We start from the raw sequence: 24,426 nt of genomic DNA, 5'->3' as shown, positions 1-24,426 counted from the left end.
AAAGTTTTACTAGGAACGTGTCACAAACACTGGACTGTGAAGCTGTGGGGCGAGAAGTGTAAGCTGAGCTTTCACAGCGTACTTTTACGACGGAGACAAATGAGTAAATAAATAAAACCTTTGAGGCGTGGGTGCTACAATGGAGCGTGTGAAGCTTCAGACTCTTTTTGCTCCATCTTGTGCTAGGATGAAACACTTTGAAAAGCACCAAAAAAGGAAGATATTATAGTGTTGACTCTGCTGAGACAAGTCGATCACACTTGTTTTTCCAGCACTCCGCTCCAACTACACAGAGCAGCCAAAATGTGTCCCAGTGCACGTATGAGTTCGTTAATAAACAAACTATGCAGATGAAGAAAGTTGAATGTGGTTGAGCAATTGTTATTCTTGTTTTAATGGATCAGCTGGTGTCGAAAGGCTTTATTGTAATACTATCATCAACTGTCTTAGCTTTGCTGTATAAACTCACAACGCACAGAAAATGAGTGCGTCACAACTCAGAAAAAGACTAATTCCTGCTTTCCTCTGACCAGCTCTCTGCAGGAGGAAACCCAACCCTTGCCTTGTGCTTTTCTTTCTCTCACTGGATTTATTTTAAGGCTCTCTGGTCGGGCGGTGGGCTGCAGAAGAATGGCAGAGGGGAACATAAAAACAAAGGCACACACAGAGCCCTGCGATTAAACAGAGGGATATTATGTGGGAAACACAAAGCTCTCCACTAGGGAATGGAGGACAAGGGTTGGAGCGACTGGCTCTTAGTAATGTGGGGACGGCCGCTGATCTTAACCCTTCGGGGTCGACTAGTCTGAACCGCACTGTGCGTTCGTGTGCAGATACAGGAAGTGAAGCAAGCAGCGTTTTTTTTCCATCGGAGATTGTAAGTCAACGGATATGGTCTGCGTTGAAGGTTGAACAACAATGATGTCCCCTTACTTACCAACTATTCTCCAAACAATAACTCACTCACTTCACACTGGATGCAAGTAGTGTTTATAAACAAAACAAAGCATCAGGTTTAGTTTAGAAAAAAACTTGTGTAAAAACATATTGGTGACATATTGGCCACTCTTCTCAGTGAAGGGGGGTGCATTTTTAATGGGACAGTTTCCCAACTCTCTACAAAAGTTTCAGTTCTCTAAAGGAATTTCCTTTGATTCATAAGAAAGGCCTTGATCTTGATGTACATTGGGGCAATCATCAGTTTATAAATAGGGTGATGTGAGGACAAGGCGGTTCTTTAAGATCACATTACATAAAAAGGTTACCTCAACTCTCCACATCAAGACTGGCTCTCCAGGGCACAGGTGTCACTGTTCACATTGCAGGCTGCGTTTGACCAGAGGGGTTAACCTCCACATTCCCAGCACAACTCAACGACAGGGGTCAGTCAGGAGAATTGGGAGATATTCCTTTGCAGCAGAGCTTGTTTATCACTTATGTTATTGTACCTTCTTAGAAGAGCGTTTATTAGCTGTAAACTTTGAATTAAGTTTTTTTTTTTTTTTTTTTTCCTATAAATGCACGCATGTCAAACCACACACAACATAAATCCCCCTCTGCTTGTCTTCCCAGACTGTGATGTAATTCCAGTTGTGTTTCCAAAGAGCTGCGCGGGCCGTTTGTTTTGTTTGGGGCGAAATGATTCTGGGTTCTCATGCTCTCTCGATCAGCTGCGTGTGCAAAATAAACATTGCAAGGAGTCTGGGGTAAATTTGCAACTTGTAAAAATTTATTATCTTCTTAAAATGACTTTGTGTAGAGTACAAAACTGTACATTTATCTATATATGTACACAATCCATAAAAAAAAACAAAAAAAATGTACATTGAATACACATTTTCTTCCTCTTAGCTTAAAACCTACAATAATAATTAAAAAGAGAAAAACAGTAAACAGATTAGCTGCTCAACAGCCCCATCCAGAAAGAATACTACACTTAAGATTACACTCCAGCATTGGGATACAAACGTGTCAGTTTGGCGCTAACAAATTTACAACGGCTTACTACCTCACAGCTTATTCAAACAGGCAATGCAGACTTGGAAAGGGAATTCGACAGCCACCACTGTACTTTCAGCTCAAACAGAACGGTTTATAACCCCCAACACCCACCTCGAAACACAATCCGGTTTTCTTTCAGGGTAAAATTCGGCCCCTGCTTCATGGTCACAGTGCACAAGTTGCAAAGACTCTTGCTGGAAGGCAAACCTTTACAATTTCCATGAAGGAATTGGAGAAAGCGGTTTTGGTGCCACAGTTATAGTGCAGGGGACTGTTCTTTGTATAACCTGGGTCTATTGCACACACGCATACCGAAAAAAAAAAAAAAAAAGATACAAATTAAATCTGGAAAAGTTATTTGACTTCATTTCATTGCAAAACTCCTACAACACTTGCACGGCTTGGCAGTGATGCTCAATGCTGTGGCTTAGTTAAGGCAGCACTCAGCTTTAAGGCTGTGGAGAACACAGAAGGCAACTGCACAAATTACTGGAAATAGATCTGACCTTCAAAGTTTACAAATACTTCAGCCCAACAATAGAGTAACATTTGCACTTAAAACCGTTTTAAACCAGTTGTACTTTTTGTTTTTTTGTTTTTTGGTTCACAAATTAGGACAGGTCCGATTTTAAAACAAGTTTCAGGGTCTTTGTTTTACAAGCTGTGTATATACGCGTGTAAGGCCACACTGCTAGTGATTTTAAGTGTCGGACGGGACACACCAGAAGTGGCTGCTGTTCAGGAGTTGAGCTTAAAGCTTAACCATGACGTCCAATGCTGCAAGAGTTTTGAAGTCGTTATTGCACCTTTTCAAACAAAAACTAATTCCCCGATTGGGGTTAACCCTAAACCGCCCACCCCAGGTCCCCACAGATATGTTATGCAGTGTCTATATATATATATATATATCCATAGATATAAAAATACAAGAAAAGGCTGAATTCAGTACGGAAAATCTGAGAACAAAGTGAACGTGTACATATACTGAATGCCTTGGCAGTGCAAAGAGCACGGCTGGCCGCCTGAATCAGCCACGCCGCCAGATCTGGGTCTATAGTAGCTACATCTTAATGCAATAGCCCCCTCAACAATACTCCACTGGGCATACTGGGGCCAGAGTGCTTTAGTTTCATTTTTTTAAGTTGCTGGTGCTCGAAATACACTCCCCCCACACCCAAAAAGGGAGAGCAAAAGATAAAGAGCCTTGATGCTTAATAAATAAAGTTTATGGGGGAGTTAAAGATAAAATTGCAGAAAGTTACACCCAGTTCGAGATACAAGAAAGTAAGGTCGCGGGTCCGAGGCGGCTGTGCTTAGCCCCCCCTCTGCAGCGCATTGCCTGTCCGGTCCTGCCTAACTGGAGACGGTCATCAGGTAGTTCTTGGGGGGGCTTGCGCGGCCCATCAGGTACTGCTTCTTGCATGTGTACATCCCGCTGTAGGAAGTGCTGCTGGCGGCGGGGGCGCTGCTGGGCGCCGGGGCCTCGGCCTCGTACAGGACGCAGATGGAGCCGTCCTCGCCGATGCGGTAGGACACCTCGTACGGGTCGACCCACAGCGTCAGCTCCCGGGGCAGGAGCTCGTACAGCTGCTGGCTGCTCAGTCTGATCCTGCCGGCCACTTTGCTGATGATCGGGTCCATTTCGTGGTTAATCCGAATGCAACGGTAGCCGGATCCCTTCTGGGGCCTGTCGGGGAACCAGTGGTGCCTGTAGTGCTCTGGAGAACAGAAATACAACATTAATACTGGAACAATAAAATATACAGATGTGCATACTGTGGTCTAATGATAATCTAGTAAACCATTACAAATAGACGTTGTATTAAAAGTCTTTACGCGGAGAAAAGGGATACATTGTAATGCAGGTCAGACGCCACAATGTAACGAGTGGCTGTAGCGAGCAGCGCGCAAAGGACACCGGGATTAAAGAGCAGCGACGCCTGCAAAACAGCGCTGACCGCGGGGAGCGGGCGAGCGACAACGCCGACCGACAACCGTCACAAGAAAGACGACCAAAACAACAAGATGGCTTCCTCTCTGCGGCTCTTCCGTTAGCACTTCCGCTCGAGACAAGCGGCCAGCGAGCAAAACACAAAGCCCCAACACACACACACACAGACCCCCCAACACACACACACACACAGACCCCCGACACCCCAGCGCCCAGGACCGACCTGCCAGCGCGTCCTGCAGCGAGGCGCTGAACACCTGCAGCTGCTGCTCGCTCAGGCAGCCCCGGGTCCGCAGCAGGCTGGTGACGAAGCCCGCCGCCGCCGTCAGCTCGGGGTTCATCTCCGCTTTGGTGCCGCTGCAGCAGTGGCTCATGGTGTCGGCTCGTCCGTTTCAGGCGGGGGTCGGTGGCAGGGTGGCAGGGTGGCAGGGTAGCAGTCCCCGTCTCTAGCGAGCGCCTCCACACCGGGGTCCGCCGTGTCTTTAACTGAGAGCAGGCTCTTCCGCCGGGCCGGGAGCTCCTTTTTTTCGCCGCTGGTTCAAAGGTGCATTCTTCGGAGTGGTAGCAAAATAAAGGAGTCCCCCCTCCAAGTACTGATGACCAAAAATACAGTATTTATACATACATATATATATATATATATATATATATATATATATATACACACACACACGGGTCCAGCACAGAGTTGTACCCACTCGGCTGCTGCGCCCTATTTATGCCGCCCCACACAAAGACGTGATCTCATCTAATCCCCTCTCTGATTGACACACGCCGTCGGCCAATCAAAAGCACGCCCCACCCCCTACCCTGCGTTGCGACGTCTGATTTGCTCCTGGTTCCCGGAGGCGTGGCTACTACGCCGAGTCTGAAACTGGATATATGCAAATTAACTTCCGCCGGCCGAGTGGAGAAACTGACGTCAGCCGTGACGCGCTCGGTGACGACACTGCTGGGAAGTTCTGTTCTGTTCTTTTACTGCTTGGCTTCAAAGAAAGTTTGCCTTGTTTATTTATAGATACCGAGGAGAGTGCTAAACATCTCTGAAACGCTTTGACACCACTAGACAACTGTTCTATTAAAGGCCAACACTGACCTCATCCTCAATATTACATGAATGGGGCGCTTTATAGTGTGCAGAGCTGCCGTGTGTTTATTTGTGCTCTAACATACAGTGGAGGATGCTGAAAAATAACGCCTAGTGCCGTAGCCTTGATCTCGATTATCTGTATTGGGCTGTAGTTACAGTGAGGGAAAAAAGTATTTGATCCCCTGCTGATTTTGTACGTTTGCCCACTGACAAAGAAATGATCAGTCTATAATTTTAATGGTAGGTGTATTTTAACAGTGAGAGACAGAATAACAACAAAAACATCCAGAAAAACGCATTTCAAAAAAATCTCAGCTCGTTACCTGTATAAAAGACACCTGGGAGCCAGAAATCTTGCTGATTGATAGGGGATCAAATATTTATTTCACTCATTAACATGCAAATCAATTTTTTTAAATGCGTTTTTCTGGATTTTTTTGTTGTTATTCTGTCAGTGGGCAAACGTACAAAATCAACAGGGGATCAAATACGTTTTCCCTCACTATAAAAGTATCTGAATCACTGGATCTACTACTACTACTACTACTACTACTGCTAATAATAATAATAATAATTAATACAAATTCGTTAATATACATTTTTGCATTATATTCCTGATACACAATTGTAATACATTAAAATCCAGATAAAACACAGCTCTGAAATACACTTTGTTGTTTCTAAATCTACATATAAACTTTCGAAAACTATTTTGGGGGCAAACCACCCTTTTCCATGTGATATTAGCATGTCAAAGATATAATCAACAGGCAGACAGTGACTGAGCCTATGGGAAAGCCTGTTCAGCTGAATCGTGACGAGGAAAGCCCCGGGGGAGACGATTTCGTGATTTATTTATCCATTTATTTGTTTACAGAAATCCCATCTTCTGATTCAGCCGCCTATACTGTATTTACTGTGTTTTTAATTAACTTAATTTAACACGGCGTTGTCTTTTGTTGCGGTTGGTGATTTCACCGCATAATTACTGCTGTTTACACCACAACTGCGGGGTGATTTATTATAATTATGATTCCGTTATGTGCCGTGTGTATTGCGTGCCCTCGTTTGTTTCGTATACTTGTATCTGTTAAACGTAAATATTGTTTATAGCCGCAAATATAGGTTTATACAGGAAGACTTACTGCGGATATCCGTTAATGGCAACCAAATTAAACAATCATCTGCGACTTTGCTGCGGAAATTTGCTTGCCTTTTATAAATAAATGTTTATTGACCAAGTATGACTTAACACAGAGGTTTTACGTTAGTATGGTGCAGTATCATTTTATTATATAATACTATACTGGGCATGGTTTTCTCATCTTGGCAAAGACAGGTTGTGTGTGTTTGTCTGCAGTCACTCAGAAGTGTGATGTTTCCCTGGTGTGACATTACAAGTCATAATAATTTGACTGAGACCTGCAATAACCAGAAGACCTGTATTATTGGCTGTTTTCACTCTCATAAAACCCCCTGGATGCGTCACTTCTCTTTTCTCTTCCTGTGGAAAACACGCTCCGCCGAGGCGCTCAGGCTGGTGGCTGGGCTCTGGGGGGCTGGGGGCTGGTGGCTGGGGGCTGGGCTCTGGGGGGCTGGGGGCTGGGGGCTGGGGGCTGGGCTCTGGGGGGCTGGGGGCTGGGCTCTGGGGGGCTGGGGGCTGGGGGCTGGGGGCTGGGGGCTGGGCTCTGGGGGGCTGGGGGCTGGGGGCTGGGGGGCGGCCACGCAGGCTCTCGCTTAATTGACTGTTTGTATCCAGAGCGGCGTCCGGTCAACGTATAGTTCATCATAAAACATCCCAACACTAAGCACATACAATAAAGATGTAAATCACGGGTGCAGACAGTATGTCCGGCCGAGCGCGGCTGCAAACACAGGGATAGGAGTTCAATTTAGAGCAGAACAGACAAAGTGGACGAACACAACATTTTTAAGTTCTTAAAAGGTTTCTTTTCTTTTGTAACGCAATTGAAAAGTCAAACAAACTTCAACTTCCTGTGCCCGCATCGTGCGTTAAAGGTACTAGAAACGTGGCTGAAAAGGCATTAGCATGGGAAAGGCAGGGATGTCGCTTCGTTGTTTTGACAAAGGTTGCATTTCCGTGATAGGGGCATATAAGAGTCCTGCCTACGTGTGAATGAGGGGGGTAGACACGTTTACAGTTAAACAAATTGAGGAAATCGGATGGAAGGTCTTTCTCACACTTTCATCATCACAGCGGGGATAATGGAGGAGATGGGAGAGGTCTCACACCTCCTCAAACAGCCTCGCCCAGAGCAAATCAGCCAACTGAAGACAGTCCAGCCGGGCGAGTTAATCATCATCATGATTATCATAGTAATAAGAATAGAGAAGATAAGAAGAAAAGGGAGAAACATGCTTCAGTGTTATTTTATTCGTTTGTCATTGGAAATATAGTCATATGCTACTGTGAAAACACACAACTAAGACATCTGTAATTGGGTGTAATATTATTATTATTATTATTATTATTATTATTATTATTATTATTATTATTATGAGTAGTAGTTGTAGTAGTTGTAGTAGTTGTTGTTGTTCTTTTACATGTGGTAGTACAGTTATAGTACTTGGCCTGGTAGAAGCAGTTCAGATTTCAGTTGACCCGCTGTCTTTACTGACATTTTGCTAGACAAGGGGGATTTGTTAAAGCCAGCTCAGCGATTGCTGACTGCTCAATTCCTGCGACTGAGATGTCCCGTCAAGGTTCTTGGATGTAATATCTAATCTCCACCACCCTGCCAAACAAGGGGTGAGAGCTTGGCATCGGGGGCTTGATAGGCACAAAGAACACAGTGTTGAGGTTTGCGACACCTGTGTCGGCAAAGACAGATAAGGCAACAGCCGAGAGGGTTGTGTGTGTCATTGGGGCGAGGCTGAAACCATATGCTCCATTCTCCAGGCAGCCTGATAAACACGCCTGGGCCTGCCAGTAACTTGATACTATGTCATTGACGGAGGGAGGTGGAGGGGAAGCCATCCAGAAGTTAATGCATTTTGATTATGCTCCAATATGTGTTCACCCAGCACTTTGTGTAATGCAAACCGTGCACTAGCACTCTGCTTCTGAAGTGAAATCATATTTCCTAAACTCCACATCTGCATTTGAGACTTTCGACACGATCAAAACGCCGCACACATGTTTTACATTGAATTTCTACTTGGTGCTTCAGTCTTTGTGAAATGATTCACCCTTTTATTCACATTTCTGGTGTTATTGTGACTAGGACAATCACTATTTGAATGTTCTTAGTGGTAGAAAAGAGACCTTACAGATCCCAGAACACTCAAGAAACTATAATGACGCCTTTGTCCAAAAAATTATCCTCAAATGTCACCTGGGAAGCTCTGGTGTTTGTGCCTGAGGTGGCAGAGAACGGTGTCACACTAAATTATTTCCCCACTGTGTTGAAGAAGTTCCTTCACACAATACACAGATCAGAGGCAAACAAAGTTTCTCTGTCTGACAAAGGCAGTACAGTGCAGTACAGTGCAGACTACACACATACACACACTGGAGGCCCTGCAATATCAAATTAAACAACAGGAAACAGAGATGACACGAATTGCCCCTTAAAAATGAGTGTCAGCTGTGGGCCTGCAAGAACATGTGGGCCAGTTCTGTACCATGTAGCTCTCGATAGCCATGAGAGCCGGGTTTACGCTCTGTGTGGGCTAAGAGCGAGCGGCAGACTAAACAGCTGTGTGGGAGAGTGCAGAGCTGTCGTCGATTCGTTGTTGTATTTTTTCTTTTTCTTTTTCGGTGCTTTCTTGTTTTTGCTCCATCTCACCAACATCTGGTAAATGTCAGCGTGGGCCCAGATGGCTGATCTATTCTGCTCTCTGCAGGAGTGACAGTAAAGTAGGCAACCGGCTGCTGAAAGAGAGCGAACACGGAGAGAGAGGAGGTTTGTGTTGTTATCTAGAGAGAGGAGGTGTGAAACCAGGGACACACCTGGTTAGCAGAAATGCTCTCTGGTAGGAGGAGGTGTGTGCAGGGGATGTGGGGCACGAAGCACGGCCTGTTGTTTTAGCTTGTGGTGTAGGCGCCGCTCACGAACTGCTTCAGTAAAAAGGCTAATGGTGGAAAGGAAATGAGCAGAAACTGGCTCCTCCGCAGTTTCCTTTCAGATTCTCTGAAACTGTAACTAGAGGTAGCTGCTTGTTGTATTCTGTTTTTGTTTCCCTTGCTCTTCCCTTGCTGCTAGTGTGGTTTTCACAGCCTGCATTTTGTCTTCTCGGTCTCTTTGCTGCTGTTATTCCTGTTTAGATCGTCATTTCCATGCTGTTATATTATTCCACAGATGCCACAGGAAGCTGTATGTGAGGGGGGAGGTATTTGAGGGCGGCACAGGCTTCAGTGCACGATTCCTCACAAATGAGCCACAGAGAGCTGTGCCACACTAATTCTCTTCCCTACCCCTCTTCATCGAAGCTCACTTTGTTGGTATTTGTAGAAGAGACTATGTCAGCTGGGCAAATATGAACTGAACAAATGACAACAACATTCTCACAGAAAACATTTAGTAGGAACAAAAACAGCCAAGAGAAAGTTAACACTGAAAAGGTTACCTTTAGGAAACTCTTAGGAACTATAAATATACCAAACCAATGGAGAGGGGTATACCTGATCAGATGATCATGCTCGATGTAAATCATACACTCCTTGTTTTTCTGTGTGGCTGCTATAAAATTAGTATTTGATTAAACCTCACCTGGGGACTCGGATTGCACTCCTGGTTCTTCCACTTTGCTGCCCCCTGGCAGTAGCTCGATGCCTTGCAGCTGCCTGTGGTACACAAGGCTGATAAAAAAATAAAGGTCAACACAGACAGAATCCATCTGTTTGTTTACAGAGCTGTGAATTAAAACCGTTTTTGAAGGTGAAATCTTAGGTGTTAATAATAACACAAATGCTTGGCAAAGTCACTATGGGATGCATGGAACATATTCTCTCTCTCTCTCTCTCTCTCTCTCTCTCTATATATATATATATATATATATATATATATATATATATGTATTAAATGATAATTAAATACATTATATATTTGATTGTAGGATTTTCCATTTCTACAAAAGAAGTCTAACAGGAGTAAGTTGTCTCCAGATGCTGTTAAAGGAGCTGCACACATTAAGCTCAACAGCCGGGGGCAGTAATGCACTGTTAATACCATGGACACTCTTCTTTATTACCATGGGGGTCCCACCGTCTTTCCAACTTGCCCCCAACGCAGTGGCAGCAGAACCGGTCCTGTGGCATCGGAACTGTTTAGAGCACATACACGGGTATATATACATACAGGTTGTTACCCCCGTAACGTTGTGTAGTACATTGTATGTCAATGTCTGAGAAAAATGTAAACTGTATAAAGCTGTCTTGTAAATTATGTATTAAAAATACTACTAATAATAGGTAATGGGTTATTATTTACAATGGTAATGATAATAATAACAATAAACTTTAAAAAAAACAGTGAAACCTGTGATCCCTTGCAAAACTGACTTCTTTAGTGTGGTTTAGAAAATAATTAATTGGAGTGTAACAGATTGCTAAAAATAAAACAAAACTTGGGTGATGTGTGCTGTGGGGGTGTGTATAGGCCTGAGGAGAGGGCAGGGGGTGTGTGTGTGGGTGTGTGTCCCGTGGGGGTCCCCACCCCCGCCCACCCCAGGGAGCCTCCTGCTACTCGCTGTGTGTTCGGCAGCCCTGTGTCAACAATGGATTGGCTACTTCAGCGCTCAGCTGGACTATTATGGCCATCACTTGGGTGTCCTGCTGTTGGATGGTGTCTTCTGTACCCCCCCCCCCCACTTCCCCACGGTACATAGGTGCTTTCACAAGTACTATACAGATTGCTCCAAGTCCCCACACAACTCTCTCTCCCCGGTGGTGTGTCTGTTCGTCACCGAGCAGCGCGATCTGTCACAGTCTCAGCGTCTGAGTGGGTGGGGTGCTTCTGTCCAACTCCCCAGGTTGTGGAGGGGTAGTGAGGATGTAATCGTGTCCAGTGGTGTCACATCGGTCAGAGATAAGCCAAGACTCATTGACGGCGGCCTCAGATGGCCTCATGTGTGAAATTAAATTAGAGACAAAAGGCAGAGAAATCTGATTTAAATGTGCACCCACCCTTGCAAATGTATTTAAAATCTGAATTAAATGCCTCTGTGGCTCTTCCACAGGGAGGGATAAGTGGGATGGGGTGACGGGAACGGGACTGTCTGGGTTTATATTTCTCCCATTTGCTCAGCAAACAAACACCCTCCTGCTGCTGCACAACTGACACCTCCTGATTGACGACAGGCACTTTGGAGACCCCACAATGGAGAGTGAGGACCCCATTCATGGGATACAGCCCCAAGACGAGACAGGAACCACAACAACTTCACCAACCCTGGACGTTTCTCAGTTCAAGGGAAGAGGTTCCCACTTGACAGGATACAGTAACTCCCTCACACCCATTCAGTATAGCTGCCATATTTGCCACATGCTTCTCCAAAACCCTTACAGTAGTTCCTGCTCCTCCCCCCGCTAGTAACTCAGGTGTAAACCGATGATATTCGGCACGACTGACCGCCACGAAGTCATGTGTGATTGGCAGACAGGCCGAAGCTTTTCCTCAATCAGGGCCTCCCTTTTTTCAGTAAAGTGTTGTAAAGAGTGATGGTTACAGCGATGGTTTTCATTGATAGAGCTGTAAATTGGCAAAAGTGTGGGGGGAAACTGTTTCTGCGTTTCAAATGACACAAAATCACTCATGTCTTAGGGGGGTAACTGGAAATCCTAATCCACAGTGGACATCCTGTTTTTATACCCTTCATACGCCAGTTTAAGAGCATGAACCATGAAACGTGTGCCATCAAATCTTTCTTATAAGTTCTTATGCCACAGATAAATGTGAAAATGTTTCTGTGTATGCTTTGGCATTTGCAAAGTGGTCGTGACTGAGCAGCTGCAACAAGGGGAGGGAGAGTCCGCAATTAAAGCATTCGCAAATGGCATAAAAACATCACCATCTCCCGTCGCGCTGAGTCACGGGCGTCAGGTAAGGCTGTGATCAATTTATACATTTCGAGCGCCGGTGAGAACAGGCAGCGCAGGACCATTAAGGCCCCTTCACGAACTCGCCCCAATTAGTCCTCCACACACGTGACTCGGGAGAAGTGCCCATGCAGGCGTGCTGCAGACATAAGAGGCCGAGGACATTCCTGCTGACTGCGGCTTCAGCTGCCTGTTCGACTGTCAGCGCACCCGGCAGCATCTCCGGCCCGGGCTGATCGAATCTGACTGTGTGAGACACCCAGAGCCGGGCCAGTCCAGAGAGAGATTATGCCACGCTAGGATGAAACAGAGGCACCAGGAACAGCCCAGTGTTGCTGTTTAATGTTTAATGTTTAATGTTGCTGTTGCCTATTTTTTTGGTCTGTTGTTTGTTTTGTTTGAGTCATTTCAGCACATTCACCAGTCCTCAGTTGACTCCCCGAAGTGACACGGCCTGAGCTCGGGGCTGTCCTCAGTCTCTCTTAGCTTTCCCTGTCCTGTACAGCACATTGCACCCTGTTTCTGACTACAGTAGCCCGTAAACTGAAATGTACAGCCCACCGAGAGTCTCCTGGGATGGACAGACAAAGGAAGACATAGACAGGCAGTGCAAAGCCTCTTCCTTTTGTTGAAAGACAATCATTTTGTCTTGTTTACAAAGAGTTATAAAATGAGATCTGTGCTCTCTCTTTCTCTCTCTCTCACTCTGTGTCGGCGAAAATAGGAAATGCAGTGTCTGACTTTGCTAGTCTGATCCACGTGACTTTCCTCCCCACCTTTGATAAAAAAAAATTGACAACTGGCGAAATACTTAAGTACAACTGGCACAGGGCTGGGAAGGGGGTTGAGGGGTAAGGGGCCCAGTTGCATTGTGGGGGGCTGGGCGATTGCTCTGTGGGTTTTGTTTGCACACAACTTGTTCTCTTCGTTGGAACCAGGGGGTTGGAGGGACGGGGACAGGGGTGGTGTGAGTGGTGGTGGTGATGGTGGGGGGAGGCTGCTCTCACACAGGATGGCTCCGGACACGGCACAGCATGAGCTGCCCTCTGCCGCCCCGACTCCCTCCCTCGCTCGCATATGGGCTCTGCTGGGCTTTCACAACGCATTACCCCGGCCCTCGTGTCTCCACGCCCCGGCCTGCACCGCAGCTGGCCCGGCTCGGCAGCAGGCGGAGGCGCAAATGCGATTCCCCACGCATGAGCGGGCTCTTCCGCGCCTAACGAGCCTCGCTAGCCTCAGCCAAACCCCTCCCGATGTGGCTTCATCTCGGACACGGTGCCGACAAGCAGCATGGCTTTCAAACACTGGCGGAACAGCGAGGGGCTGCGGGAGTCACCGAGGGTCAGAAAGGCTCCCGAGGGCCTCACTCGACTGCCGCGGGGTGGCAGCCAATGAAATGGCAGGGTAAGACCAGGACATAGAGTGACAGCCGGGCACAGCCGGGCACAGGGGGATGGGGTTAAACTGCTCTGCCTCTCTTGCTTTAATCCCCCATGTTTTATTCATGATTTTGCCGGCACATGGCTGAGGTCTCTCCAGTTTGAACACAAAACGAAACATGGAGAGGAACAGGAAACACACACAACAGGTCAACTTGAATGCAGTCGCTGATGTCGAGGAGCGGGGAGAGGGGGTCCCCGGGGAGCGGCGCAGAAGTACAAACCCTCGTTAGGAGAACAAGAGCCCGACTTCCACGACTTGCTTGCCCAAAACCCAGTTTTCCTCTCGACTGTCCCATTATGCTGAAATATTAATGAATTCCTCTGTTAGGCCCTATTTCAAGAAAGTTCTCTCGGTATTACACAAGGCTGCGTACAGGAGTTGAGTACAAGCCAGAAACCTACCAGATGAAAATGAGCACACCTCAAACCGACTGGGATCGTTGGGTGCTGGTCCACTCTCAGCATCTTCTCTTTGGTCCACTGAATAAACCGGGACCAAGATTTTCAACCACACTGGTGTGTTTCTGTCCACTCCCATATGTGCTTGGTGTTGCCATTATCCATTGTACTTGGAAACTTGGACACATTGACAGGATTTGTTGGGTTCGAGATAGGGATTAGGGGCAGAGAGACCCTCTTAGAGCTGGGGTATTCGAGTGTGGCTTCAAAGCAGGAGCATGGAGACTTTTTTATACTCCTGGAGAGCTGTGTTTTTCATGGAATGATCTAGAATGAACTGGCACAGAGGTAATGACCCAGTATTGTGAGCAGCCAGCTGAGAGCGCAGCCTGAATAGAGCCGGGCAGCTGAAGGAGCTGGCCTTGAAAAATCTGAGTCACTGTCTCATCGGGCTTTTCTCTTTTTCCTTTTTTTTGGAGCCGATGTTGTTTTCATTTTCCCCCTTCTCTGTGAATTAGGGACAGCAAGCCTCCAGGAATACAGAGAGAGAGAGAGAGAACAGCAGCAACAGCTAAAACAGAAAAAAAAGAGAGAGAAGATTCTGTGTGCTGACGGGGGTATGAGCCGAGCACAGCGCAGCTACATGATCGAGGGTGACAGGCACTCGGGCGATGCTCATGCTAACTCCTGGCACCGAGCACTGCCGAACAGAGGAGCGCAGGAGAGAAAGGGAGGAGGAGTGGAGCCAGAAGTGGAGGGGGAGGAGTCGACAGGGGTCACTCACTTGTGCCCGCCCTCGCCACTCCAAGCTCATCCCAGAGGTGCTTGGTGTGATTGAGGTGGCGACTGAATGATGGAATGATGGTTGAATGGATGGATGGATAGATATAGAGACAGATAGTTCACCTTCCTAAACCTCCATCCGAGACCCCCCTGGCCTGGATCGAGCTCCTGGCCTGCAGAGACAGAGGCTCAGGAAAAAAAGAAAAAAGAAAATAAGAGGGAAAGAGAAAGTGGGTCACTGGAAATGCTGCTGGAGACTCAGCCACTCGTGTCTTGATTTCCTGTCTGCTGCACCGCAGTGGTCCGGGACCTGGGCTGCTCTGCCCACAGCGTGGAAGAGGCCGGGCTCTGGTCAGTGTGTCTCTGGTCTCTGACTCTGTGTCTCCGCTGTCAGCCCCGGGCTCTCGGGGGTCCCCAGCACGTGCCAGGCACACCCCCGACCCCCCAAAGAGCCACACAGCGCACGGACTGACGTGGATCTCAGCTTTCAGACACCGGCATTGAACGCAGGACAGCAGGAGGAGCTGTTCTGGCAGGAGGAGAACTGGCGAATACATGCAGCATAATATAGACAAATAGAAACAAAGATGGATGAATGGCTGGACAGCTGGTCAGAAGGACAGATCTAGACACATAGAGAGGTGGATAGATAGATGGATAGATAGATTTGGTAAACTGACAAAACTGCAATTAGCATATAGTCAAGCATAACATTAACTACAGCTGAGCTTTTACTGTTTGTTTACTTCACTTCAAATTCACCATCATGTCTGGCACTTCTCACCCCCCCCCCCCAAACAAACAAACAAAAATGACAACACACAAAAAACAGACCCTAACATGCTTGAGAGAATTCCTATCGTGCCACTCAGGCTGTGACTCAGTGATCGAAGCCACGGATTAAAAACAAACACACAAAAGAAGAGAAAGGATTGGAAAAAAAACAAAAAAGACACAGAATGAGTCAAGCAGTTGCAGAGATGAACACATCTCTCTCTCCAGCTCTGCTGTCTGCAGGGGGAACTGGAACAAAATGGTCTTTAAAGAACAAAAATCAGCACAGAAAGCTGAAATTACAGTGACAGTGGAGGTCTGTGAGGGGGAAGGGGTTTGAGCTGGACAGTAACATCAAGGGTAATTGTTTGTTTGTTTTAGATTGACCTCCCTTTCAGAAGGAAACCAATTCTGTGCTGGCAAGAAAGACAGAGAGAGAGAGAGAGAGAGAGAGAGAGAGAGAGAGAGGGAGGCAGAAAAGCAAAAACAAAATCCTGCAAAACTTGTCACGTATGTAATTCAGTTATTAGGACCAGGCTGAAGCAAAGCTATGGAGAAGGGAACGCTCTGTGTGTATGTATATGTGCGTGTGTGTGTGTGTGTGTGTGCGTGTGTGTGAGTATGTTGGGGGGCTGTCCGTGTTCTAGCCACGGCTCTGGGAGGCTGTCAGCAGTGAGATGAACCAATGGGAAGGGAGGAAACTCTCCAGCAGGGCTGCTATGCGTGGTCAGGGAGGTTGGGTGAGGAGGAGTCTGAGTCTAAGGCAGGCAGGCTCCTCGGCGCCGGTGGGGGGGGGGGGGCTGTGGAAGAGCTGCGGTGCTGAGCTGTCACATCCACACACACTGCCTGTGAGCTTCACGCGGGCGCTGACTGGTACGGGGCTGCTGCAGTGTGCCAGTTTCGGGTGCCTGTGCCACGGCTGCATCCTGGAATCTCTCTAATTTGTTTTTTTTGTTTCCTTCTCTTGGATTGCTGACGTCACTTCATCCCCCTCCACCTCCTAGCCAAATCGGACTCGACTCTCTTTAAGTTGGTACCAGCACCAGCACCAGCACCAGCACTGGCTGAGGGTGGCCATGGGCTGTCGGCTGTCCGGGTTGTGGCTGGACGACGGTCTGGAGGTAAGTTCCTGCTGGCAGGGTGACGCTGGGGCAGAATGTTGGGGGTGGGTGCAGGCAGGGGGTTGATGGGAAGGTAACTTTGCCGCATGTGCATGGCGTGTGCCCTTGTGGGACTGGTGTGTGGGAAAGAAAGAGGGAGAGGGCCACGTTCGGACTGCGGAGCATGCATGGGTCAGCGTACATGCATGGTGCCGAACCCACAACGGACAGGACCCACACAGGAGCCTCCAGCAGTATGTATGTGGTCGTACATGGCAGAACACACCTACGAACCGTTTGCCCCCCTGGCGGACACGGGTAATCTCGTGTGCAGGCTGCCATGCTTCCCTGCAGCGGGGTCACACTGGTCTCCAGTGATCGCTTGAGCAATGGGCACAGGCCAACAGATCAGTGAATAGTTGCACACAAGTGGGGGGCCTGACACGGTGGGTTTGGTCTACTCTCCAGATGCGTGTTGGCAATGCCCGACTGCTGTGGAGGTGTGTTGGAGTGTTTACGCACACGCAAAATGTGTCACAGACCACAGGGGCAGTCTACATCCATGCTCGTGCGTGCGTGTGTGTGTGTGTGTGTGTGTGTGTGTGTGTGTGTGTGTGTGCAAGTTAAAGCACATACACTCTCTTCACGCGACCTGGGTACAGATCTGGGGGATACAGAAGTCAACTCAGAAAGGATCAGGGAAGTTTTCACTTGCTTTAAATTCCTTCTTTCTTTTTTCTCTCCATTTCTGAGGGAGATCTGGGAAGGAGGAGGTGGGGGAGGGGGGACGGGGATCCCCAAAGCAACTGGCATGCCTTTGATCTTCAGAGTACAGTCTTTTTTGTATATGTTTTTATTTTTTCTTCCTCTGCCCCCCAAGTCTTGCTCTTGATGTGCTTTAGCCCTTAATAACTCCCCAGTGGAGGGCAGTGGTGGTTATCGAAGCCCCATCGGTCCGGGCTGGGTCTCCGACGAAGCCTGGCTGTGTAAGTGGCCCATCAGGCCGATAAGGGCGAAGAACAGCCTCTTTAGTGCTCTTTAATGAAGTGCGCTCTGTGCTTCACTAGCTTCTTAAATCCCGTTTATTAAACCATTTGTTTATAGGAGCTGGAGACGCACTCCCTCCCCCTCTCCCCCTCCGTTTGCTGGACAGACAGGCCCTCCCCACCCCACAAACCTCTCTCCGACTCCGATGCATCCGCGATGGTGTGAAAACTGAGTTAGTGACAGGGTCGAGGGTCAAAACCCCGCCAGCCTCGCTCACACACACTGTGCAGCTGCTGCCTGTGTTAATCGGGTTCCCGCCCCCCGTTTCCCCGCTGTCCATTACTGAGGGTCTCCAAAGAAGTACCCCCCCTCAAATCTTTTAAACAACCCTCGCAAACCCAGGCCGGCCTCTTCTCGAGCACGATCCATTATTCACCATCTCCTTAAAACTATTCTAGTCCTGATGAGCTATTTTCAATGAATGATCTCAGCAAGGTCTGTCTCTTTATTTGTTTTGTGGGGAAGCGTCCTTATCGATGTTATGAAACAAGGCCGTCTCGCTTACTGTGGTTCAATTCTGTCTTTCTAGTTGACAGGTTATGTAATAATGAAAGAGATCGGTTACTTAAATAAGCTGCCGATAAGACGCGCCTTGTCTCTTTCTGTTGAAGTGTTATTTCTCTGCTGAAAATGTCTCCCCCCGTGTGTTTCAGGTGAATGGGCGGGACCTGTCCCACGTCAGCCAGCAGGAGGTCCTGCAGATCCTGGGGGGCTACGAGGAGCCCATCACCCTGCAGATCGACAGCAGGAAGTCCCGCGCTCAGAGGAGGCAGGTGTCCGACTGCGGCACCCAGACCGAGCGGCCCTGGGACACGCTGAGGGGCCTGGGGGTCACAGTGGGGTCATCGCCCCGGCTCAGCTCCTACAGTGACAGGTAGAGTGACTTACCCTATACATACAGAGATCGCTCACGGAGAAATCGAGCAGCTTTGTTGTAAAAGACTATGCAGACAATGCAACGTACAAGGAATAGGGACACCACTGCTGAGACACTCAGGACATCCGCAGCGACGCTGGCAAAACACAGACTCTCACGCTCGATGCCCCCTAAGGAAGAGCGATAGTGACAGACCTTCTCCTCAAAATAAACCACCGAGATGCAATCAAAACCAGGTCGCATTCACTGAAGGCTGAAGCGCAGAGAAATTAAGACAAAGCAGCTGTGCATGTGATCTGATCTGCTCGAGACGCTCATAAAAATGCTTGGGGAGATTAAAATCCATGTCTCAATATCCATTTTGATTAAGGCAGCAGTGTGCGAGTAGCATTGGAGTAGTATGGGTCGCTGCTGGGGTTGACAGAGTAGCGAACAGGGGTGTGTGTGAAGGAAAGGGTGATCTAACTCCCTGGGACTCACGGCACGTCTTCTCTTCAACAGGCCGTGCTGCAATCACATGACACTGTCACGTGACCATTACAATGCAAACGACTACCTGCCCAGCATTCCCCACGATGTGGAAACCATGGACCGGCTCGGATACAAGGTAACCCATTTATCTTCAAACACCTGTTTGTCTCATCAGTTCATCGAGACAATATTGATCCAGAAAGGTACTGAAAAGGCCGGCCCACATGATCACACCAAGCTCAGCTGAGAAACAATGATCGCACACAGAAATTAAGAATATCATTATGGTAAGTTATTGCCTTGCAGACGCCCTGCCTAACTCAGAGTGGCTTACAGTCTGAGCCTTAATGAGAATGAGTCTTAAGTGCTTAATTGATGTCACTTACTCATAAAATTTAATGTAAGGATGAGCTAAAACATGGCACGGTGAAATGAGGCTGATTTTGGTGCTTTTTCAGGTCACTAGATCTCTTTTTCACATCTTTAAAGAAAATACGTACCCCTAAGATGATAGCTTTTTATGGAAGTCTGTTAAATAAAAAATGGACAGTTTCGTGGAGAAATAGGCCAATAAAAAAACAATACCCCCCTTCTTTTCCCTCATGCTTCCATCCACGGTGCTAAAGAAAGGATTGGGGCACTTTATTAATAGGTAGTAGGCTTCGTCCTCTGCGTCTCTGTCAGAGATATGTAGGCCGCCTGGTGTGCTGTACGGCGTGCCCCGCGAGACACACAGCGCTCGGCTCACGTGCCCAGTGGGCGGCTGCCAGGCAGGTTTAATGAAATCCCTTTTGGGAGCACGAGGAAACGCTGCATGGGAGCCGAGTGGGAAACAAACAACACACACACACACGAGAAAAAACACTTCACTGCGTTACACACTCATTCTGCGGTGGGAACCATTCATCCCTCACTCGCCGGCAGAGCTTACAAATACCTGTATACATCGCTCAGCATCAAGGAGCCATGGCCTCCACCCCCATTGTGCATGTGCACACACACACACACACGCTGGAACAATGCATTAACACAGGGATATAGACTACTAAAAATAGACCGACTCGGCCCTCGGGAGACGTTCTTTGAGAAACAAAATGAAAACGTGTCTGTTCAGCGAATGTTTAGATCTGCCTCATTGTTAGAAAGGACAATTATTGTGAATTGAAGAGCGTCGCGGGGAATTTCAGAGACAAAACGGACATCTCTGCTGGAGCTCGGCGTTTAAATGAAGAGACATCTAGCAGAATCACTTATTATTATTATTATTATTATTATTATTACCCAATAGAGGCATCTGTATTTTATGTTTTGTATTTTTGGCAAAGGCTTATTTGCAGTTTGTGTCCTGGGACTGATTAGCTTCTAGAAACCAAACCAAACATGAACAGAATGGCCTCTTCCTATTTGTAACCAATTCTTGTGTTCTTTTGTCTTCCTCAGGACCCTGAGCTGTCCAGGTACCCACCTGAAGGAAGGGGATACCTGATTGGTTGCTGCAGCCCCAACATGGAGGAGCCCAGCAGCTTCCTGAGCCAGGTAAACAGAGTCACAGATAGAGAGGTTACTGTCTACATTGTTTTAGTCCTAAACTGAACAAAGCTGTAGTCGAATTGTAGAATTGACAACATTAACTTGCTGTTGTAGGACATCAGAGTGGGGAGGTGAGTCAAGGGTTTGTTCTCTCTCCCGGGTCCCGGGTGCTAATGGGCATCTCTCTGCTCCACTTCATTAACATATGTTGGGTAGATGTCTTACAAAGAGCTGTGTCCCTGGACAAATACAGTTTGTTTAAAAACAAATTACCGTGAGCTCTGATTTCACTGGAACAATAAGTGACGGAACTAGAACGCACCTCCCGGTGATGAACGTTTTGACTTCTACGTGTACGGGTGTAAGTCAAAGCCCGCTGAGTGTCCCCCACCTTGTGTTTCAGACCGAAGACGAGGACACCGTGCTGGAGAAGCCCCTGGGGTACCTCACGCCCCTGCACGAGCTGGACAGTGGGCTGGGCTGCACCGACGGCAGCTTCCACCAGGGCGAGGTGTCCGGGATGGAGACGGAGGAGGGGGCGGAGGAACCTGGCTCCTCCCCGCTGGAGCTCACCAGCCGGGGGTCCCCCTCATCCGAGTCGCTCATCTCGTCAGAGCTCAGCGACTCCGGCTTCTACAGCGTCAGCACCGGGGAGTTCCGCCGCTTCCAGAGGCTTCTGGAGAAGAAGATCCGCCTCTACCGGGCCAAGATGGCCCCCCGGAGCCGGGGTGATGGTGGCGACAGGGAGCAGCTGGCTCTGAGGGATATCCTCAAGGCTCGCCGTGACCTCGAGTCCATCCCCGAGACCTTGACCTGTCAGCCTGTGAGCGGCTGGCCCGAGGAAGCCAGCCCCAGCAGCGTGGCTCGCAGGTGCATAATGGGCGTGTCGTCCGTGCAGTACAAGAAAGCCGAGAATCCCTGTCTGAGCAGGTACGGCTCCGGCACCAGCTCCCTGCTGTCCCCTAAAAGACCAGCTCTGACTAGCTCCCTGCTGTCCCCCTGCCGCTCCCCCTCCTGCCAGCAAAGGCACAAACAAGACTCTCTAGGCGACCTGCCGAGGAGGAGCTCCCAGCAGCTGTGCACCCGGAGCCCAGAGACCAGGAGAGCGAGACATTGCTCCATGCTGGAATACAGGACTCTCCCGGCTCTCCACCAGCATAGGAGACTGGGAGGGGACGATCCAATCACAAGGGGCGGGCTGGACTGTCCGAGTGGCTCCTGGCAGAGGGGCACAGCTGAACAGAATAGGGGCATCTTACCTGGGGACTGTTGTTCAGCCAGCGAGGGCAACAGAATGGGTGGAACCGAAAGTGGGGAGAAACCGGACAAGGTTGCCAGCAAGGGGGCTCCTGCCCGTGGTGAAAGGCGCTGCCAGACGTCCGAAATTCCAGGGTCCTGGCCAAAAACTGGCAAGAGCTCCGTTCTGGAAACAGGCCTCCAAGAGAGCGACCCTCCAACCCCGAGGAAGGGCGTGCCCAACCCCCGGGTCCTGAGGAACCAGTTGCTGAAGGCACGGGCGTCTCGGCTGGCGGACGAGCGCAGCGGGGTCACCACGGACGAGGAGACGCGCAGCGAGGCAAAGACAGGCCGCTACTGGAGCAAGACGGAGCGCAGGAGGCATGTGCTGACTGCCCGGGAGCAGCGGCAGCGGCGCATGACCAGGGTCCCGACTTGGGAGGGCGGCCGCAGAAAGGAGGCCTCCAGCACCGTCCTGGAGCTGAGCCACAGGAAGCTGTCACGCCTGCGCAACAGGAAGGTGCTGGACAGCTGGACCACCATCGAGGAGCTGTTGACGCACGGCACCAAGACTGCCTCCGGGAGCTGCGAGATCCTGTGCCCTAGTCCGCTGCTCTCAGTCACCACCGTATAACCCAGGGGACAGGGAGGGAAGGGGAGAGTGTCCCCTAGTGGACCCTTGCCCTGGTCAACCTATCCCCTGACCTCTGTATCTCTCACTGATTCGTCCACGCTTGACAACGCTGTGCTGTGGATTTACTGTGCTTTCACTGTGCATAACAAACCGTGATCTGATCTACGACAGTCAGTGCTTGTAAAATTAGAGTCACACCAACATTGATTTACCACAGTGGAATTTCCTGAGGGAGGTAAATCAAAAAATAAAATGAAACAAGGACAAAGAAAAGACTCTTCGGTTAGCATCGCTACCTCTTGTTCTCCTCTCGAGTTCGGATGTAAAGCCCTTTAATAAGACCTTTTGTAGTTTTGTTTTTGTTAGTTTTCTACCTGAAAAGAGCGCATCGCTTGCTGTACGTTTACAAAACGTTGTAGGAGACGCTGATTGAAGTAAACAGACGTAGCAATAAAGAGCATGACAAGTGAGGGAGGGGAATCCCTGGGGGGCAAAAACACCCGCAGGTGGGCGGATCGGTAATTCAAAAACATGCACACACTCTAGTGTACTCTGATTATTACCAGGACACCCCGACAACAAGCACCAAGGATTGGCTTTAAATCAACCTTCGCGCACAGAAGTCTTCGCCTCCGGGTCCTGCTGATTGTTCCCAACACAACGAGGTCATTACAGATTTTCATCCCTCAGAGCAGCATCTAATGCAACCAACCATGTGGAAGAGAGCAGAGAAAGAGAAGGCTGGTGCTTTGAATCCTTACACAGGGCTGCGTTCCCTGTTCCACTTCCTGCCGTAATTCACATCAAAATTATTTTTCCTTCTTGGAGGCTGCAAAGGATCGGAGACATTCTATTTTTAATGACCCCCGACGGACGCACGGAGCTATTTTTACATTAAATGCCGCAGGGGCTTTTCTGCACACCATACTGTATAGATGATAACATCTCGGGCTGCGATGTGATGTTGAATAAACACGAGCAGCAACACAATGCCTTGACTGGAAGAGCACGATATGGAACTGTAGAGAAGATTCACTAGAAACTCAGGAAAACCTTTAGGACAGTCTCACCAGCACACCAGGACACAAACCTCATACAGTCGCCCTCGTAGAGAATAACATCTGAGATACACACCTGCATCCAGTCAATGTGATGCACTGCAGTGCTCCTGATCTGTCACTTTACATGACACTGCCAGAGGTTTCATATGAGTGTTGTTACACCAGATGTATGAACTTCACACACCTCACTTGGGGGTCTTCTGTTGTTTCCTCCTCTTACATGCTTCTGGGAGTCGCATTTCCCCTCCACTCCACAAAGTATCTCTGCACCTGGTGCCACAGTCTCCAGCTATGCCAAGTCAACATCTGCACGACTCTGACTTTCAACAGCATTCTACGAAATGTTATTTGGAAATTGACATTAATTCTTGTGTCTCGTCACCCACAATGGCCCACGAACCAAGACCCACTGCCCTTGGTCCGTCATAGACACCAGATTCTTTTCTTCTATCGCTTGTTTCTACTTTTGAAGATTGTACATACTGTATATGTAATTGTAATAAACTGGGATTTTAAAGGATGAAATAAAGACAAGGACTGTGTAATACAATCTTGATTATTATTATTATTTGGTGTGACACGGTTTCCATGTGAATTTCGAAGTGGTTCAGCATAACGTATGATGCATGTTAGTATGACACGATTTTCTGCATGGCATGTGAGGCACAGAAGCATGACTTGCGCTGAATGAAATGGAAAATTGGTGTTTCCCCGTGAAATCTGCCCCATACAGTGAAGGCACATAGCTAGAAGACATTTCTCCAAATCTCCATATGTATTTTTCAAAAAATTACCTTGCTTTATTTTTTAAACATGCAAGGTATTCTATACTGATCCATTCGGGCCCAACTAGGGACTGAAACCGAATAGGCCAGTCTAACAACAACCCAATCAGCTCGAAACACTACAGGTGCAGCCGACAACCTGCCTAATTTAACAGGGAGCATTCTGTGCAACATGCTTTTATAGG

The 24,426-nt window shown here is 48.3% G+C and overlaps 3 protein-coding genes across 3 annotated transcripts; 2 read left to right on the top strand and 1 right to left on the bottom strand.

Moving 5' to 3' along the window:
* Positions 1 to 1,707: 1,707 nt before the first annotated feature.
* btg2 (B-cell translocation gene 2) lies at positions 1,708 to 4,646 on the bottom strand. The gene is made up of 2 exons (XM_066703369.1): positions 4,176 to 4,646; positions 1,708 to 3,719 (listed from the first exon to the last, which is right to left on the bottom strand). Exons 1-2 carry the CDS (start codon positions 4,324 to 4,326, stop codon positions 3,355 to 3,357), a joined length of 516 nt encoding a protein of 171 aa, XP_066559466.1. The 5' UTR covers positions 4,327 to 4,646; the 3' UTR covers positions 1,708 to 3,354.
* Positions 4,647 to 16,354: 11,708 nt separating this feature from the next.
* Positions 16,355 to 18,525, top strand: LOC136750505 (PDZ domain-containing protein 4-like). Its single transcript, XM_066705662.1, has 2 exons — positions 16,355 to 16,621; positions 18,301 to 18,525. The coding sequence occupies exons 1-2, from the start codon at positions 16,577 to 16,579 to the stop codon at positions 18,523 to 18,525; spliced, it is 270 nt and encodes an 89-aa protein (XP_066561759.1). The 5' UTR covers positions 16,355 to 16,576.
* Positions 18,526 to 19,036: 511 nt separating this feature from the next.
* On the top strand, positions 19,037 to 23,990 carry LOC136749251 (E3 ubiquitin-protein ligase PDZRN3-B-like). The gene is made up of 3 exons (XM_066703368.1): positions 19,037 to 19,131; positions 20,436 to 20,531; positions 20,929 to 23,990. Exons 1-3 carry the CDS (start codon positions 19,042 to 19,044, stop codon positions 22,393 to 22,395), a joined length of 1,653 nt encoding a protein of 550 aa, XP_066559465.1. The 5' UTR covers positions 19,037 to 19,041; the 3' UTR covers positions 22,396 to 23,990.
* The last annotated feature ends 436 nt before the right edge of the window (positions 23,991 to 24,426 follow it).

Source organism: Amia ocellicauda, chromosome 5, assembly GCF_036373705.1.
Source record: "Amia ocellicauda isolate fAmiCal2 chromosome 5, fAmiCal2.hap1, whole genome shotgun sequence".
NCBI classification, from domain to species: domain Eukaryota; kingdom Metazoa; phylum Chordata; class Actinopteri; order Amiiformes; family Amiidae; genus Amia; species Amia ocellicauda.
The sequence above is the reverse complement of the archived record's forward strand: the minus strand, read 5'-3'. Positions and strand labels throughout refer to the sequence as shown.